This window comes from Malaya genurostris, chromosome 2 (assembly GCF_030247185.1).
Source record: "Malaya genurostris strain Urasoe2022 chromosome 2, Malgen_1.1, whole genome shotgun sequence".
NCBI lineage: Eukaryota > Metazoa > Arthropoda > Insecta > Diptera > Culicidae > Malaya > Malaya genurostris.
In genome coordinates, this window is record NC_080571.1 from 22,555,180 (window position 1) to 22,575,370 (window position 20,191).

The 20,191-nt window shown below is 38.4% G+C and overlaps 1 protein-coding gene across 4 annotated transcripts in view; it reads right to left on the minus strand.

Annotated features, from left to right (window-relative positions):
- LOC131432286 (phosphorylase b kinase gamma catalytic chain, skeletal muscle/heart isoform) overlaps positions 1-20,191 on the minus strand; it is a 65,547-nt gene that overhangs the window by 34,139 nt on the left and 11,217 nt on the right. For all 4 annotated transcript variants that reach the window (XM_058598476.1, XM_058598475.1, XM_058598474.1 and 1 more), the window contains exons 2-7: positions 9,048-9,217; positions 8,636-8,768; positions 8,430-8,581; positions 8,270-8,360; positions 7,968-8,104; positions 387-484 (exon numbers count right to left, since the gene is read on the minus strand). In XM_058598476.1, coding sequence (XP_058454459.1) covers positions 387-484; positions 7,968-8,104; positions 8,270-8,360; positions 8,430-8,581; positions 8,636-8,768; positions 9,048-9,217 — 781 coding nt within the window. The remainder of the gene's footprint in view (positions 1-386; positions 485-7,967; positions 8,105-8,269; positions 8,361-8,429; positions 8,582-8,635; positions 8,769-9,047; positions 9,218-20,191) is intronic.

The following is a 20,191-nucleotide window of genomic DNA, read 5'->3' on the forward strand; positions in this document are numbered from 1 at the left end:
TTGCATTTTTATTAGGACAGTCTGAAGGAGTAACGCAATTTGCACTGTTCGAAGCTCATTTAAGATTAAAGAAGAAGAAAAAGCGATGGTGGACAGATAGTAAACAGTTGTGTTAGACTTCGTTTGTAAACACATTCAATATTGATACAAGAAATAATGATCTCGGAAATAGATGGAAAGAATTAAACACATATTGGTAGAAGAGCTCGAATAGAAATTATCAGCAAACAGAGGTACTGATGCGGTTTTTGGGGTGGCAGAAAGAAACACAGATTGCGCTGTTTTAGTTCAGTGTGTAAAATAGTCAATAATTGCTTCGGTGACTGCTGTTGTAGTTGCTCAATCATTAGTAGTGCTAGCAATGCATTGTACTCCACGCTACTTACTACTGTATTGAAGAACGGATGCTTCAAGGCCTCTGTCACGGTGATGCGCTTCGTCGGGTCCACCACCAGACACTTACGAATTAGGTCTTTGGGATCCTCTGTTGCAGTGTGGAGAAAAAAGAAGAGAAAAAAACAAATATTAATACATTTCAACGAATGGTGTCTGTCTGGCTACACAATCGCAATGACGCTATCACACGGTGCGTCATCAAACATACTAAAATCAAAAACCAATAAATTATACGGAATGGTTGTCCGAAAATTTATTTCGCATTTCAATTGTCGTTTGAAATACACAGTGTCTCATCTGTCAGTCAGTATCATCACAACCGGTTTTTCGGTCACATTTGGTTATCAAGAAATGGATCTTGGATTTCAGTATTTACATTAATGGAGTTCATAAACTCGAGTCTGGTGTCAAGATCCTACTGAAAGTCAGTAATTCCCTCATAATCAGAGCTCAGCATTCGATAGTCACTGTTTTTTTTGAAACCCTGATCCAATAATGAAATACAACTCCAATTTTTGAAATTTCGAAAATTCTCATTAAACTCTTCTCATCGTCAAGCCAACAATCGACCACGAAGTTTAAAAAACAGAGATCATCATTACGTATCTTTTCGCCTCCTTCCACGAGTTCGAGGTTGTAACCATCTCAGACTCTACTGTGAGAATGTCCGTTCTAGAGTAAAGGTGGACATTATTCTCCTGTGCTGTTCCAGTGAATCGAACCATGAAATAGATGAGATGTATTACGATGCAAGGTTCAATTTTGACACACTCTTCCCAACATATCGGCCGGTATTTCACGAATAATGCCACCGGTCCATAATCCACACCAAAAAGTGTCTTCTTTGGGATGCATTGATAGCTCTTGCAATGCCTCTGGCTAGTCTTCACTCCAGACGTATGCATTCAACCAAATATGAGCTTCGTCGTTGAACACAGTTTTTCGATCAAAAGAAGTGGATCTCTCTCCAACTTTACCAACGCCCATTCGTGATTAAATAATATACCAAACGACGATTCATGATAAAATTATAGACCAAACTAAACAAGTTTAACAATGACACAAGACACGATTCACGCGTGATCTGTCAAAAACAGTGTTGCCAAAAAGATACCTGCAACAAAAATCACCTTTTACAATATGAAAATGCGAAAAAACATACTACGAACTGAACGGATTTCCGTTTCTAACAGAACGAGTTGTGATCAAAACGCACTATTCTTGACTATTAGCGTCTACCCTCTATCATTAAGGAAAAATCCCGCTACCCTATTGTACAGGCAATCGGGACTTGCATTGCTCTGGACAAGGGATTATATTCAATAAATGTTAGAAATTGTTGATAGAAGAATGATTTCAATATTTTATTAATCAAATGCCACCTGAACAATTAGCTTTTGAAGTTCTTGACAGGATTCGTAGATAGTAGATTGCCACAACCCCGAACAAAATACGTCCATCAGCATATAATCTGCTGCAGATGCAGGCCTTCCTGCAAACGTCAGACCTCTTCCCAAGGCGAGTGTGTTATAAATTTATATACGTATTGAAATATGTATATAATTGCTTGAAAAATTTTGGGTTATAAAATCGATTGTTAGAAATTATCCATTTTATAATTGTCTTGAATATCTAAAGAATAGAGTTTCCATAATATAGGGAAGACCGGGGCTAAACCGGACACTTTGGATATTGAAAGAAACATTCATTATAAACAGCATTCTACCCAAGTTATCTATACCGTTGTGTAGATTCAACCTTCAGCTACAATCCTCAATTTTTGATTTGGAATTTTAGCTGTCCTTACGATGGATGGTTCTCGTAGCAGTTGTTGCAATTCGTGATTCATACACCGTCTCCAAGTTCCATCAGTACCTTTCTTTCGAAAACACTGAGGGCGCGTTGATCCTCCGCCAATATAGGCCAGACCTCGTGGCCATAGTGAACAACCGGTCTAATGAGCGTTTTGTAGATGGTCAATTTCGTGCGGTTACGTACTTTTCTCGATCGGAGGGTTTTTCTGAGTCCAAAGTACGCACGATTCCCTGCCAAAATACGTCTATGAATTTCTCTGCTGGTGTCATTATCGGCGGTCACCAGTGAGCCCAAATACACGAACTCATCAACCACCTCGATATCGTCACCGTCTATCAAGATTCGGGGTGGGAGGCTTTAGTTTCTTTAGAGCCACTTCCAGTCCGATGTATGTTTCCATCATTTTCTCAATGTTACGTGTTACAATATATCAAGGTTGTCAGCGAAGCCAAAAAGCTGTACGGACTTTCGGAAAATCGTGTCACTCGTTTCGATCCTTGCTCTTCGAATTACACCTTCCAAAGCAATATTGAACAAGATACAATGATACAAGAGAGTCCACCACCTTGCCGTAGCTCTCTCCGAGATTCAAAGGGACTCGAGAGCGTCCCAGATACTCGGACGTAGCATATCACTCTATTCATCGTTGCTTTGACCAATCGCGTCAGTTTATCCGGGAAACCATATTCGTGCATGATCTGCCATAGGTGTTCTCGATCGATTGTGTCGTATGCCGATTTGAAATCAATGAATAGGTGATGCGTGGGGACGTTGTATTTACGACACTTCTGGAGTACTTGTCTTATCGCGTATACGTGATCCGTAGTGGCATGGGCACTAGCTTGGTACGACCCTACGAATTTCTCAGCTATTGGTGATAAACGACGGCAAATGATTTGGGAGAGTACCTTGTAGGCGGCGTTCGACAATGTGATTGCGCGGTAATTGCAACAATCTAGCTTATCGCCCTTTTTGTAGACGGGACATACCACTCCATCCATCCATTCCTGCGGTAGAATCTCCTCCTCCCAAATCCTAGAAATCATCTAGTGCAGCGCTCTAGTCAGAGCCTCTTCTCCATGTTTGAGAGGCTCGTTTGGTAATTGGTCATGGCTCGCGGCTTCTTTGTTCCATTTCAAGCTTCGTCATTCAGATGATCATGATATTACTGCTTCCGCCTGTCGACCACCTCGATTTCGTTCGTGATAAGGTTACCACTGGTATCTCTGCACATTTTGGCCTGTGGTGTGTGTGGCCTCCACGTGAGCGGTTCAGCTTCTCATAGAACTGAGTTCTGTTTGTATCGTTCCTCGTTCGCTCTCGTATGGTGTTGCAGCATTCTAGCCCTTGCTACATTCTTCTATTCGACCAGCAGTTGACATCCGCCGTCAAACCAGTCATTTCTTCGATTCGATAACCTCGTGCCTAACTGCCTAGTACGGTTGCAGTAGTGCTACTTATGGCGGACCTTACATTCCTCCAGTCATCTTCAAGACTCGCCGCGCTGAGCAGCTCTTCCGTGGGTTGCACTAACTCCAGCTGACGAGCGTATTCCTCGGCAGTACGATTGCTACGTAGCTGCTCGACTGTGCGCCGTTGTTGTAGTTGGAAGACGTATGCAAACTCTTTAGCCCGATGTCTCCCGGACTATGACTAGCTTCACATCTCACCGTGGACAGCTGTCGTTCCAGCTGTGCGTAGAATGCTTCCTTCTCTTCATCGGGTGTCGTCTCATGTGGGCAGTGTACGTTGATAATGCCGTAGTTGCAGAAACGGCCTTTAATCTTCAACTCACATATCCCGTCGCATATTGGTTCCCATCCAACCACGCGCTGGCGCATCTTGCGCAACACTGTGAACTAGCTCCTAGTGTACTGGATGTAACACCAATCTGGTAAACGGTAGCCGTAATTAGTTCTAGCATAGTGGGTCCTGAGAAAAGAATAGTTTCTAAGATTACGGCGATGGATATCTATTTGTAAAAGCTGTAAGTGCTCGAAGCAGTCTATTCTTGATTGGAGGAGATCAGCCACAAAAGTAGCCTTGCTGACGTCGCGACGGACAGATCGAGGTCAATCAGTTTGCATCTGGCATGGTTCTCCAAGGAAGTCGACGCAGAGCAAATCGAACAAATTTCCGTTGAATTGCTTCAATGCGTTGGATATCGTTTTGGTAGTACGGTGACCAGACAATCGAGGCGTATTCGAGCGTAGAGCGAACTAAGGCATAATATAATGCTTTCAAGCAATGTACATCATCGAATTCTTTAGTAACGCGGAAAATGAATCCTAGCAGCTTGGAAGCTTTGGAGATATTAAACTCAATGTGTTCCTTGAAATTTAACTTAGAGTCCAGGAGGACACCAAGGTCCTTCACAGACGATGTACGTTCCAGAGCAATTTGTGAAATATTATAGTCGAAACTGAATATAAACTGTTGGCGACTAAAAGAGATGACGGAGCATTTGGAGGCGTTCATAACCATTCTGTTGAAAGTGCTACGACATCAAGCCTTTTGGAAGTATGTCAACGAGCAGAGAAAGGAAAGTGGGCTTTCGAGTTCCATGGTTTACGGTGATGTCGAAGCAACTACGACTGAGAGTATTTGTAACCATTTCCGTGAACACTTTGGCAGTGTATTCAGCAACGATAGCCTTGACTACGATGCAATCGAAAACGCTGCTAATAACGTACCTTACTATCCATCGGTGGGTTTTCCAGCCAGTGTTTCATTGGGCAATGTTATTGAAGCGTGTAAAAATCTCAAATACTCTTCGAATCCAGGCCCTGACGGTATTCCATCAATAGTGCAAAAAATGTGCTTATAGGCACTAACCTTTAATTGTTCGCTGTCTTCTGGCGAATTCCCTAACAATTGGAAAAAGTCAATATTATTTCCTGTGCAGAAGAAAGGCGACAAGCATATCATCTCGAACTATCGTAGTATTGCGTCATTGAGTGCAACTTCCAAGTTGTTTGAGTTGATCGTCATGAACTTCATGTTTCGCTGCAGCTCATATTACATCTCTGCCGAACAACATGGATTTGTTCCTAGGCGCTTAACGAATACAAAATTAGTACGTTATACATCATTTATCACCCGTGAAATGGAAAAAGTCATCAATAGATGCTATTTATACTGATTTATCAGCTGTATTTGACAAGAATAATGGCAGGGCGTTGCACTAGCAGAACTTGAGCGTATCATTTTCCAGGGACGGTTCGTTGACTGGATAAAGTCGTACCTTATTGGCCGTGAAATGTCGGTAAAAATCAGAGACATCACTTCTCAATCCTTTGCTATTACATCTGGCGTACCACAAGGAAGTCACCTTGGACCTCTTCTATTTCTAATTTACATTAATGACGTCAATCTCTCGTTGAAACGCTCTTAGCTCTCATACGCAGACGACTTCAAATTATTCTTCAACGTGTGCTGCCAAAACGATGCTTAGTTCCTTCAGAAACAACTTGATATTTTCGGAAACTGATGTCCGGTCAACAGAATGGTACTGAACGCCTCAAAGTGTTCCATAATAAGCTTCAATCGTAAACGAAATCCAATAATGTTCAACGATTCGCTTCTCGGTGTCGAGCTACAGAGAGTAAGCTGCATCAAAGATCTTGGTGTCATACTTGATAGCAAATTAACTCTGTACTCGAGTTCTCGGCAGTAGTCTGGTCACCTTATTACCATAATAGAGTACAACGCATCGAAACTGTGCAGCATAAATTTGTCCGATCTGCTCTGCGTCAACTGCCTTGGAGAGACACTTATAACATTCCTAGATATGAACATGAACCCCTAAAATCCCCCTTGTATACGCGCCTGGTGCATGCTTTTTTTTAATAATGAACGTTTTCCATTGATGCATTTGATGTGTCTTACATATTTTATCACACTCAGCCAACCTGCCATAACCCTGGGATTTGGTGACCGATATTGTTTCTTCACATTTGGATGTTAATAACACACGGATCAATAAGTCCCGAGACTAAAGCAGAGATGGCGCTCGTAGTAAACCAGTAATCACGTCTTTCTAGAGTACTAACCTTTGCTTGAAACGGGTCAAAATTTTAAGTCGATCCGACCAGAAACAGCTGAGTTATCGAGGTTGGAGTAAAGTTGTTTTGTAGTTTGTTTGAAAAATGGAAAAAATCGAGTTTCGTGTTTTGATAAAACATTGTTTTTTAATGGGTAAAAACACCGTGCAAGCGAAACAATGGATTGAAAAATGTTATCCGGACTCTTGTCCATCAAAAGCAACGATTTGTCGGTGGTTCGCCGAGTTTAAACGTGGTCGTACCGACACAAATGACGCGGAACGCTCGGGTAGACCTGTGGAAGCCGTTACACCGGAAAATGTGAGTGAAGTGACAAAAATTATAATGCAAGATCGTAAAGTGAAGCGCCGTGAGATTGCTGAGATGACACAGATATCATGTGGAAGTGTATTTACTATCCTTCATGAAAAATTGAGCATGAAAAAGGTTTTTTCCAAGTGGGTGCCGCGATTGCTTTCGATGGAACAGAAACAGCAACGAGTCGATGATTCAGAAAGCAGTTGAAATTGAACGAATTGGGCTTTGATCTGCTTCCCCACCCCCCATACTCGCAAGATTTAGCCCCCAGTGACTACTGGCTCTTTGCTGATCTTAAAAAAATGCTCCAGGGAAAAAGATTTGGCTCAGCTCGCTGAAACTGAAGCTTATTTTGAAGCGAATGATAATTTTTTTTATAAACATGGTATTGAAAAATTGGAAAAACGTTGGAACCATTGTATCACCCTAAAAGGTGATTATGTTGAAAAAAAATTTGCAAAAAAAATGTTGTTTCCATTGTTAGTCTCGGGACTTATTGATCCATGTGTTAACTATTATACCTACTCACTTTTCTTAAGGAATGAGAAACATCACATATGCGCTCAAAAGGTGTATCTTCATGACAGAACAAACCGTTTATTAGGAAGTCTAGCCAAAAAGAATACAGAAATTCCGAAAGCAAAATTCGGTCAACCAGCCCCGGTCTCCCCTACTGGTTTAAGTTAAATATTTCCGGATCGATTTAGGTTTAGATTGTATAAATCCGTCCACAGATTACTGAGCTATAAGCTTTCCAAATAATGACATAAAATCTAACGCGGCTAGTTTCGAATTTCTAATTGAAACCAGGGGAAATCAGGTGAACTCGCATTGGCACCCGATTAACGGAGAAACACCACATGACTTCGCTTGGTTGACTCAAAATTTAAGTGTTATTTAAACCACTTTTGTTGTAATGGGATTCGAAAACCATGAAGAAAATAGGGTACGAAGCCGGAACGACTTCTGTTAATAGCTAGCGAGCAACAATCTACTTGTTCAACAGCTTGAGATTTTTTTTTCGATTTTTTTTGTTCCACATCTGCAAAATTGAAGTCCCGACTTTTGAAACACCGGATCTCTTGAAAGGTATGTTGAAATATGTTCATGTACAAGTTTCTCGAAATCATTGACACGAAAAAAAAATATTTCATTCATTTTTTTTTCTTCAGTCATAGAAAAATCCTCGAATCCAATTGTAAAGAAAAAGAGAGCTATACACCAGACCATCTGTCGGTCACTGCTGTCGCACAATGCGTTCAAACTGGTGATGCCAAATTGATGTCCCGTTTGGTTACATTCGGGTCAGTCTTCTATAACTACTATCACTAGCACAAACAATCGAACCGATTCCCAGACACTATCGCACAGTAAGAAAATCAAACATCTACTCACCGGAAATGTCAGCCCACTCGGGTGAGGTAAAGCTGTATTTGCCTTCCATGATGTTCCGCAGCATGACCATCTGCTTCCGGTGCCAGAAGGGTGGACAACCGACCAGCAGTGTGAACATAATGACACCACAAGCCCAACTAAGGAAGATAGATAGATAGATAGAAGCACCGAATGAATTTACTAGCGATCAAACGCAACAACCATCGTCACAATTGCCGCAATTCGCAGTTCTTACGAAAAGCGCGATCGTGCACGACACGACGGGTTTGCAGTCTGCTGCGTGATCAGTAAAACCGACTTACATATCGACTTCCTTCGAGTAACCGACGGCGTCCTCAAACATGTTGCATTTAAGCGTTTCCGGTGCTAAGTAGCCAGGCGTGCCGCACAGATCTACAGAAAATCGTTCGAGTCCGTTGGTTAGTGGAACGGGAGCCCCTTAATCCAGCCACGATCACTTACCGTACAATTTCTCGCCATCCTTAAGTTTACGTGCAAAACCGAAATCGGTAATTTTCACATTCAAACTGTCATCCAGCAGGATGTTTTCCGGTTTCAAATCGCGATGAACAATGTTCCGCGAGTGGATGTAGTCGACTCCCTCGAAGATTTGTCTGGAACGATTGAAATTATGACGCAACAATACAACTAAGACACAGAATACCTACCTCATAATATAACGCGACTTCTTCTCGGACAGTGTCACCACCGATGTCAGATAGTCAAACAGCTCGCCCTGCCGGCACAGTTCGAAAACCAAAAAAATGAAAGCATCTGATTCGAACACATCTTGCAGCTCAACTGTACTCATTTTGAAGGGTGGTGAAAGAAAGAAAAATGTTAAAACGTTAAAACAATCACGTACACCACTGGCAAACAACAAGAAGTTGCGTGATACAAATCCAATCACACGGCCGTTTTCGGTAGAACTAAAACCCGCCACTAGCCCCGATTTACTATAATTTCACAACTGCTGCCTTCAATTAACAGCATGATGCTGCAGCCAAATGTGTGAATCAGGATTTCATCATTCATTCGCTGTTCGCTTCGCGGCGCCAATTCTCCCGAGTTTCTACTTACTGATGAACTTGTGTCCCATGACCTGCCGGAGGATTTGGATCTCCTGTCGGGTCGCTTCCAGCATGTGATTCGAGTCGCCCGATTCGGCCGCACCGAGATCGATGATTTTGGCCGCAAACTCCTTGCCGGTTTCCTTTTCGATGCATCGCCGGACCGTGGAACTGATGCCTCTGTTCGGAGAAAGAAGAAACAAAAGACACAAAATGAGGACATTTGCATGAGTCAGTGTTCGGTACGATAAAAATCCCAGTGGATTGTTTACGAGAAAAATTTTGCACGGATGAAAGTTCAATCTATTTCAGTTTGTAATGGATTTTTTTTTGTTTGCCTCAGTTTGAACTGAGGAAAGTCGGGATTCAATATAATTTATATGGTCAAATTAGAAAATATCTCTAGCGCTTTTTATGGTGTTTTCAGTCTTCATCGTTATATTAGTCAGGACTACAACCAAAAAGTTTGATTTTATTACATTTATTCTTCATATTGTAAATGTTTTAATCTCTTTGGTCAGTTGGTAATTTTATTCATTCTAGTTTTTTTTGTCGTGAATACGACTTACTTTATTACGGGACGCCTTTTCAAAATTTACCCTATGAGAGAGTGATAAGTTTTTGATCGTGGATATTTCTTGTTGCATCTAACGTATAAAAATAATTTTTGTTACATTGCATCAGAAATATGATCATTTTTAGTTGTATGACATAATCACAAATCATTTTATATTAAAATTTTCTGACATGTTTGGTATCAACGAGTATCACAGAAAAAAAGCCATGACGCCTTTCTCGTATCAGGGTAGGCATAAAAGGTGACTGAGCAGGAAGTAAAGTAAGCGTATCAATCAGGTCCAGAGTTCAATTCCAGTATTGAATCAATTGCGGGACGTTCGCAGAGTCAGTTTTCCTTCAAATAAGATCGATTGCGACATCCTGCTGCTGGTCGTTTGCATTGGAGCAAAATACAACGAAAAGTGGACAACGATGGAGAACATTTAGCCAAATCAACTCTTCGAATGGCTCCAAATGTTATCTAAAGAACTATAAAGATTACTTCTTTGCAAGATAAAAACCATCAGTTTAGTTCAAACCTAGAAGAATTTGATTAGCTTTGTACACTTTCCGCAGTGCAAAATTCGCACCAAACGAGTACGAATAAAGCCAGCATTTGACTGCTTAGCATTCGAGAAAAATGCTCCGAACAGTGCGTAATACCGTAGATAATTCCACCATTTTGCCCTTCTGAATACCAGAAATTAAACCCGTACAGCATTTTGATAGTTTCTTTCACTGAAATATGCAAATCTGAAATGAAATTATCGACATCAAAATTCTGTATGTTGCTATTGTTTTTATCCTCATTTGTTCTGCGTTATTTAATTGTGTGGTTATATGATTGAAAATATTTGTCGCAAATAAGTCAATCCTTAGTATAATTTCACCGTTACAAATCTGGAAGCCAAACAGTAAAAGTAGTGAATTCGAAATTTTATGCATATTCACGCCCTCCAGTTGTGTCTGTGACAACAGTTTTTTGTATCTTTTTATGCCTTTTAGTTTTCTTAATTTAATTTGTTTATTTTGATGTAAATAAGTCTTACTTCACTATGGGGCCTTTTCAAAACTTACCCACCGAGAGAGTGATCAGCTTTTGATCGTGAATATCTCTTGTTGTATCTAACGTATCAACATAATTTTTGCTATCGGAAATATGATCAACATTCTATGATAAAATTTCCAGTTGTATGATATAACCACAAATATTTCAAAATAAAGTTTTCTAAAATGTATGGTATCAGCGAGTATCAAAGAGAAAACCTGATGACGCATGTTTGACTTTCTCGTACCTGGGACGACGGTTTTGAGGCAGTAAGCGACATTTCATTTTTGCCGTATCCACTAGGTAGGTTAGCATTTGATATCTTGCGATCATTCTAGCCTGCGCAGTTGATTAAGCAGGAAGTAAAGCAGGTGCATCATTTCGGTTGGTTCAGGTCCGGAGCTCAGTTCCAGTTCGGAATATAGTTTCAGGTTCAGAATTCAGTTCCAGATACAGGATCAAGCATTCAGTTCTGCAGCGGGACGGATTTGTTTTGTGCACCGTTCGCAGTGTGAGTTTTGTTTCAAACAGGGGAATTACATCAGCATTCAGCTGCTGGTCGTTTGCATTGAAGCAAAACACACCGGAAAATAAACAATGGCCGTGAAAATTCTACAAATCAAATCATAAAAATCAAAATAATGGCAAATAAAATCAACATTCAGCTGCTTTGCATTCGGGAAAATTGCACCGCAAAGTGTTCAATATCGGAGGAAATTTCACAATTCGGTGCTTCTGTTGGCATGAAATGAATTCCGTTTTGCTTTATGATAGTTTCATTCGTTGGTATATACAAATCCAAATTGAAACAATCAACATAAAAACTTAGTATATTTCTATTGTGTGGGCTTTTTTGTTTTAAACCTTAAGGTCATTCGCCTCTTCGGGCCAGAAAAACTTTATTCTTAAGAAAAAACTGCAAACGAAATCACCGTGAAAGGAAATCCCTACACAAAAATTTGTTTCACTATTAAATCAATCCGCACAGGAACCAGTTCTGCTGCGGGACGTTCGCAGTGCGAATTTCGCTTCCATCATGAGCGATAGCGTCATCCAGCTGCTGGTTATTTGCAGTCGGCCACAACGCACCGAAAAGTGAACAACGACCTGAAAATTCTACAAATCAGATGTTTACAAAAAAACTATTACAATTTCATATCTGTTGAATTATGCAAATCGGAAGTGAAAGTAATAAGTTTAGTGAAGGTTTACAGTCTAATATCGATTTTTTTTAATTGGATTTTTTGTATCTTGATTTGAATGTGTTTTGCTGAGTTCGGGGTGTACGGTGACAGATATTTTATTGTTTATTACATCTGCATTAAATTAAACGAATTTTTTCGTATGATGTTGAATGATAACGTTTTGCCTTTCTCTATAGAAAAATATTAGAATTGCTGGAAAAACCGACATTCGAACGGAGCCTCGGAGACCCATAGTGTTATATACCATTCGACTCAGTTCGACGAGATCGGAAAATGTCTGTGTGTATGTGTGTGTATGTGTATGTGTGTGTGCACTTTTAGAAGATATTTGAACGCGCTCAATTTTCTCAGAGATGACTGAACCGATTTTAACAAACTTGAGCTCGTTTGAAAGCTACTGACTGTGTGACATAAACATGCTTTTGTGAACTACTCGAATCAATCTGAATCAATTGGTGTCAAAATTGGTATCCGAAATTATTTAATATAAGTATGAAATATATTTTCATGAGATTTTTATGAAAAAAGAGAAAGACATTATCACACCACTAGGTGGATTAAGAAGGGTTTTTTATGTGTATATCTATCCTCTTTCCTTTCCCAACATTTTGGTTTGAATACTCTTTGCTTTGCTATGGGACGCTTTTCAAAATTCACCCTCTGGGAGTATTGATTGTATTAACTATTGATGTGGAACACATCTTCATACTAGGATGAGTGTCGTTTCGAAGTATGCCGCGCGAAAAGGTAAGAATTTCCTAATGAATATACTCGGTTCATGCACTCCGAGTCTTCTTTGGTACCTTATAATGAAATATTGTATTGTTGAAGCAATTCATAGCCAGCCAAGATTCTTGAAAATTGCGTAAAATCTTTGAAAATGTCTCTCTATGGAGCCGGAACAGGAATACCAAGTATTGAAATTAAGATCTGTAAATTCCGAAAAATTAGAACTCATGTAACCTGTGATCTTTGATTATGGACTATTATTATTAAATGTCGTTCAATTTAGTCACAACTTTACTCGCCGGAGTTAATATCGTGCTTTTTAAGGACACAGTTTCAGTTTCATCGAGCCAACATTATTCGTATTCACGTCAATCCGGTTACGTCTCTGACATTACCTACCCGCCTTTTTAACAGATTTAAGTCTAATTTTAATCTTTCAAACCGATCTATTGAATCCTGCGTTATTATTTCACGGTTTTCAATATATTAAGGAAAGATGTAATCACAAAAATTTATCCGCTTGAGTTGAACGAATTGTCGCGCAAAGCATAACAGTCAAAACCGACACATAGAAACCAGGAATATTTTGAATGACTTAGCGTAGTGGGCTTACCACACGTTTTGATAGTTTGTAAAACAGCCTCTTATTGATTCGTAATGGATTCAAACTTTGAATATATTCTAATTGAATCTTTATTGTGAGTGATTACTATTACACTAGAACTATGAAGCATGAGTATTTATGATTGACTAACGTGAGGTTTTATGCATATTATGGTGCCAAAATTTTAAAGTCGTTAATTTCGTTTAGTGGTAGTTCTCAAAAGCTTGAGCACCTCAAAAAAAGTCCCTATGCAAAATTTGAGCTAAATCGGGAAGTACGTGAACTTCCGAAATTTAGAATTGAATAAAACGTCGAGATTTAGTGTCATCTGAGATTTTGGGAAATCGCATGTATGGTGATTTTTCAAAATCGAAAGTTTTAGAACTTTAACCGCTGGGCGACACCCCTTACGGGACTTTTTTGAAATGCTTAACCTTTTGATCATTACCGATTAACGAAATTAAAGATTTGAGATGAGATGGAATTTAGCTGGAAGTATTCATTTAACACGTATGAGAGAGCGCGGTTGAATGTCACTATCGATTTAAAAATTGTTGATATAACAAATTACTGGACATTCACTGCCAATATATTCTATTCCATTCAATTGTCTTTGTTGTCTCCGAACAAGTAGAAGGTTGTTATATTATAAATTTTTTGTATCAATGTAATTTGTAATTTTTGCTTACGATATAATACCACCGAACCCACCGAGGATTTTTCACATCACCACAATACGAAACAGTAGCGCGCAAGCAATACAGAAAACGTTAAAAAAGTATATGATATCCACTTGAAGCGTTTCCAAAGTTCGATTAATTCGTCTAAGTTTTCAGAATTTTAAGATGCACTTTCAGATTCTTTGAGAAATTTTGCTTTAAACTTTGGCTTTTTTATTCATTGGAATCTTTTTGAGTTTCAAGTTTTTTTTAGCAATTTTATTCTATTCATCCATTTCAGTGAATGAAATCATTTGTGTTTTTTTATTCTGTTAAGTCTATTACATTGATTTTCAAATTTGCATAATGTTCCTCATCGTTGTACACTTTTCGTTGTAAACGACCAGCAGCAGGATGACGCAAGCGATCTTCTTCGAAGTGAAACTGGCTCTGCGAACGTCCCGCAATTAATTTACTACTTAACTGAATTCTTGATACTGGAAATAAATCTGAACCAACCAGAACGATGTACTTGCTTTACTACCTGGCCAGGCAACTGCAAATATATCAAGTGCAAATCTTTTAAACCTACCCAAGTACGAGAAAGGCGACACGAATTTTCTTCTTTGATACTCGTTGACAACAAACATTTCCGAAAACTTTAATTTTGAATTATTTGTGATTATGTCACACAACTAAAAATGTTATCGGAAATTGATATTCATATTTCCGATGGCATGTAGCAAAAATTATGTTGATACAAGAGATATTCACGATCAAAAATTTATCACTCTCTGAGAGGGTAAATTTTGAAAAGGCGTCCCATAGTAAATATTCAAATCAAACAGATGATAAATACTGTTTAAATGAGGCCTACGTCTTTAACAGACGAAACTCGCATAATTGGAGCCGCCTTTATTGAGTATTTGAATAAAATCGGTGAATGTGCCCGTGAGAAGATTATTGCATTACATATCTTAACGTTCTCTGTCATGCCGTTTCTGTCGCACCAATCTGAAACCCTTTTAATGTTTATTTGTAGAGCATAACAATCCAAAAGGCTTGTGATGATGCGATAGAGTTTGAGATCAGCTGCACACATTACTTTAAAAGATGACGACTCACTACATATATCATTAACGAACAGAACGAAGAGAAGTGGTCCAAGATGACTCCCTCGTGGAACAGCCGATCTAACGTTGAAGGATTCAGAGAGAACGGTTTCGACTCGTTCGGAAGCACTACGATCAGTGAGATACGACAAAAACGTATTAGTTATCCAATCAGGGAATTCGGTTCGTCTCAATTTTTCCACTGCGAGCTGATGAAGAACACGATCGAAAGCTTTTGAAAAAATGAAAATAATTGCGTCGATTTGTTGCCGTAGACCGCTTTCTGACAAACCCGTGCTGATCAATGGAGATGATATGTTTTCCTGAGAGCGATAAAGAAAATCCAACAACATGCGACATAAGACTTAAATGGTTTCGGGTCGGATCATCACATTGGTCTTCATCCGAGAAATATATAGACGAAAACACGATATGTTCAGTGATTCAAATTGATGCTCCAACTCCCGTAAGAGTAATTTATCGTTTTCATTGTTTTGTCCAGAAAACTCTTTTGCAAGCCTTCGTAAAACGAATCCGAAGATTGCGAAGCTCTTCATTCCACCGAGGTCATCTGTTGTAAAATTCACGCTTGCGTCTTTTTCGAGGAACGAAATTTTGAAAAATCGAATCTAATACACAATAAACAATCTCTCAAGTTAAACAAGTTTTAGTTCTTTATTAGTTTTCAGTATTAGAATTTATGTTATGTTCATTTATTTTTATCAATACACTGAAGCAATTACGTGCGGATTTTATGCAATAGTTTTTTTACGATTTCTTCTAAGCGTTCTCCTTTTTCGGAGCGTGTCCCTTCATAAGAAAAACTTCACCACAAAAGGAGTTTTTTAAGCGGTTTTGTATGCGGATATTTAATTTTATGCGATCTTCCATAATTTTGTTTTTTCATGTGTATTTGCGAAGAAATTTGTTTTAATCATTTCAGTTTTTTGTTATCCTGAATGTTAGTAATCTTATCAGATCAAAAATTGTTTTTAGTCGTTTGATTATGTTTTTTCATTTCTTCATTTTGCTGTTCTAGTCTTTCTAATCATCTGATTCGTTTTAGTTTATTTTGACTTTTCGGGTTTTAGCTTTTCTATATTCATAATCCTCAAAATTTCCGATGTTTTCAACCTTTTAATGCACTGTAGCCTTCCACAGTCCTTAATTTATCAGCGTTTGAACGTTTAGTATTTCACTAGAATACAATTTTTAACACACCATTTAATGCTACTATAGGTAGAATTCTAGTCCTTTCAATCATTTTATCCATAAAGTTTTCAAAACAGATTTAAACATCATTTGGATCTTTCAAGACTTTATACTTTTTGGTCTATGGAAATCTTTGTATTTCAAATTTTAATAGGCTAAAACGTGCCTTTTTTATTTTAGTTTTTCTTCTAATGCTTTTTTAATTCTTTAAGTCGTTTCAATCGTACAAGATTTTGTAATATTTCACGTGATTTTGGTTTTTTAAAGTTCCTCAGCGTATTAAATTTTAAGTATTTTAGACTGTTAGTCTGTTTAGTCTTTCAATTGATCCAGTATTTCGAAGGTCTTTTTTTATGTTTGTAAATCAACAGGTCTTTTAGACTATTAGGTAGTTTTAGTCTGAGAAAGATATTTTCATTCTTTTAAATATTTTCAAGATTTTTGCAATATTTTTATTTAATCTTTTTTGGTCGCAATCCCTAACATGCCAGTTAGGTGAAACTGGTTTAACATTTTGCCCTTTAATGTAATTTATATGCAACCCATATGAAAACATGTCGCATATTCATATCGAACCATAGCTGTTAGGCGGTTGATTCACAGGTCACATGTTCGTCCACGTTTCCTTCGTTCCGAATCTTTATCGTCTTCTTTTCATCTCTATTACCACTGTTTTGGTGCCGATGTTAGTTTCAGCGACTTTGAGCACATTTGTTGCGTTGCATTGCCTTGTGACGATGATTTTGACGGATTGCACACTGATAATATGTTACTACTTGACAAATAAGAGTTGCTTAAGTAGAAGTACTGGGAATTGATACGTTTTAACGTAAACTGAACATCTCAACAGCATGTTCACAGGGAAAGATATAGGATAGGGAGGGGCTGAAATGCTTATGCTTTGTCTACTTTCCGGGAAGACGTCGACTCTTTATTCTCTTCTGTAGGTGTCACGGAGTTGGAGATTTGGGTAGGTATGAGGTCTAGGATTCGCTCTAATCTATCAATACAACAATGGTATAAGTTGGAACCAATAATGAAAAGTTGGTTTTCGTTATAAACTTTTTTTTTAATTAGAACAATCTCACCGACTATACCATTCCTGTCAAATCGGGAAACGATCATTAGTTCTATGTAATCATCAGTTAAACACACAGAAGATCGGTAACTATGGAAAGACTTCATGAGCCAAACAGAATACAACATCGGTTTCGTAATTCGAATCATACGTCTCCACACGGAATATAAACTAAGATTCACTTCTACTTAGCATAGAATCACAATCACAAAGACTTCATCTATTAAATTTTCTATTGAAATGAGAAAAAGTTAACTTCGGAAAATTTTGACAGTATCGAAAATTTCTCTCTTCCGACGCACACGTCTATTGCGATCGTTTTCCGGTGCGATTTTCAGTACAGTTGTTGTTTAATTTTTATGTTATCAACTTTCCCTATTTTTGAAAGTAAGTTCATCTCTGGAATGTTTGTTTTTACTGATTCCTAAATATGATTTCCCAAATAGATTTATTTGTGAACTACGCAAAAAGCTCACAAGCTCATGACATATACTACGATCCTACTGACACTATGACAGTCTTCAGGTCGAGGCTCGAGCAGACGACTACTGGTTCACTAGATCAGCGTTTTATACTCTGAGTCATCAACCCGAGTTAAGAACTCCGTACACCATTCCATTTACACCAGGGAAGAATTTGCGTCTACATTTCTTTTTAGACAATAAGGGAAAAGTTGCAGTTACCCGATTAATAAATCAAAACAGAATTAAATCTGAACTCTTTCTCTTTTTGATACTGATTGAAAAAATGCTGTTATTATAATTCTGTTGTTATACTGACGAGACCAGACATACATCAGGTTTTACGAAAATTGCTGTCTGTTATAATCTTATTACTGCTTTGACACATGAAATAATTATTTGTTAACCAATTTCATAGGAAATAGAAACAGTTTCACCAAAAAAAAATTACCCCGAATTTCAAACTCAACATAGCTATGCATGCACGAAACATTTCACGTGGTGTTAAAATCACTAAATCTCATATTTATATTCAACAACTTTTTGACGTGGGATCTCAGGTTTTTCGGAATAATTTTACCATCCTGTAGATGACGAGTACTATTTACAGTTCCTATAATTTGACACCGCTATAGTGGTTTGAAATTAAACATCAAAACAGAAAACACCAAAAGCATAGGTTCATCATCGCCGACAGCTACTGCTATTTTGGACACTGTAGTAATACGAATTTTCTCAGCACAACAAATCCAAAGCGCTAGATATTGCGTTCGCGAGTATCAGAATCCGAACTCGGAAACTACTGTTTTAGCCGCCTTTTTACTCAATAGAACAGAAACCCAGGCAATAAATTCCGGTTTGAAATTAGTTCAAAAGATTCCATTCGGTTTGCAACTTTGAAGATCAGTTTCCAAGCGGTCATCCATGTCTCGGTGGTACAAAAATATAAACTGCGCGCGACATCGGACGCAAAGTGTCAGATGAGTCGTGATCCTTCTGTTAAGTAAGTGAATCATAAACTATTTCTCTTTTCCTTTTTCTTTAACATTAACTTTTTGATACGTTCAACGTGGAGAATTGTGGTTTTTGGTGAATTTGAAATATTCGATTTGAGTAGGAATACTATCAAATCTAAAATAGCATTAACTGAGCCTAAAAGTTATTCAGAAAAACGTCACTACTAATCGACATGTACTGAGAGGCATTTGCCCTATGACCTCATTATTAAAAACAATAATTCTGATGGAATGGAAAATTTTCATGGAATCCTGCTAGTGGTGATAGTGAAGCTCCAACCTAGAAACGAGATAGCATTAAATTTAATTTTCGACTTCACGTGACTTTCTATAATTGGAATCTTCAATGAGTTCCAGTATTGCAATTTTCTACCAACGACTATAAATCCATATACGGTCTGCTGGAACACTTAGCAACCAGTTAATCACAGAAGCTGACGGAGACATTTCCTGCTGGAAGGCGTCACGCTGCACTTTAGTGATTCGTAGATCCAAGTTTAAATATTTCCGGACCATCTTTTTTTTCTTTTTGTACCCAGCACAGAACTCGTCTTTATCATCGCCGTAGATGGAGCAGATCTTCCCTATTATGGAGAAATTTTATTACAATACTATTTGTCGTGCACTGTTCCGTTCGGGGCCGGTGCATGCTCCAATGTAAATTAGCATTTCTATGAGTAAACTACTCTGGAAGAATAAAGGGAAATCTATTCGTGCTAGACTCAATTGGACAGCTTGGGCCGGCGCGCGCGCGTGTGTGTGATTAGACTGTGTACATAGTTTGTATTTATTATGTTACTGTTGCACCGCCTCATCTCCCGTGGCAGCAGAGGAACCGCTTGTTTTGATAGTTTTCACTGTTTACGTTGGCACGATACGAAAACCAGAATTAGACATGATTTATAGCCGTATTTATGACAGTCGCATCGTCGAATCTGTTGCTTATTTCATTAGACGTTGTGACCAAAGCCATTATGAAATTTTCCAAATTGATCTGCATTTAAAAGGTTGCGTAGGAAATACGCATTGTTTTGCCTGAGTAGTTCATCGAGTGGAATAATATTACGATTAAAACAAATTTTCATCAGTTGATGGGCTACTGGAATTGCACTATTCGCGGCAGGCAAGGTTCCAAACTTCTATTGATTCATTGAGTTTGATGCATTAGTGCCTTACCGACAGGTGTAAATTGACTGATTCCGTTTATTAAATTCACACATGTCCCCGCGGATGGTTATCACCTTGGCAAGAGAGGTTGGTCTAGATAAAAAGGATGGTACGAATAATTAGCACATAAGCGCACTGTCAAATATTCGTTGTGTCCACTGAAATGGCGAATTGGTTCGATTCGTTGCACGTTTCTTTGACATTCCAATTTAAATTGAGTCTCTTTTCTTCCAGGAGCGATATCTGATTATCCGTTATAGGTCGTATCTTAATAATAATCGTATAATAGCGCACACGAAGAAATG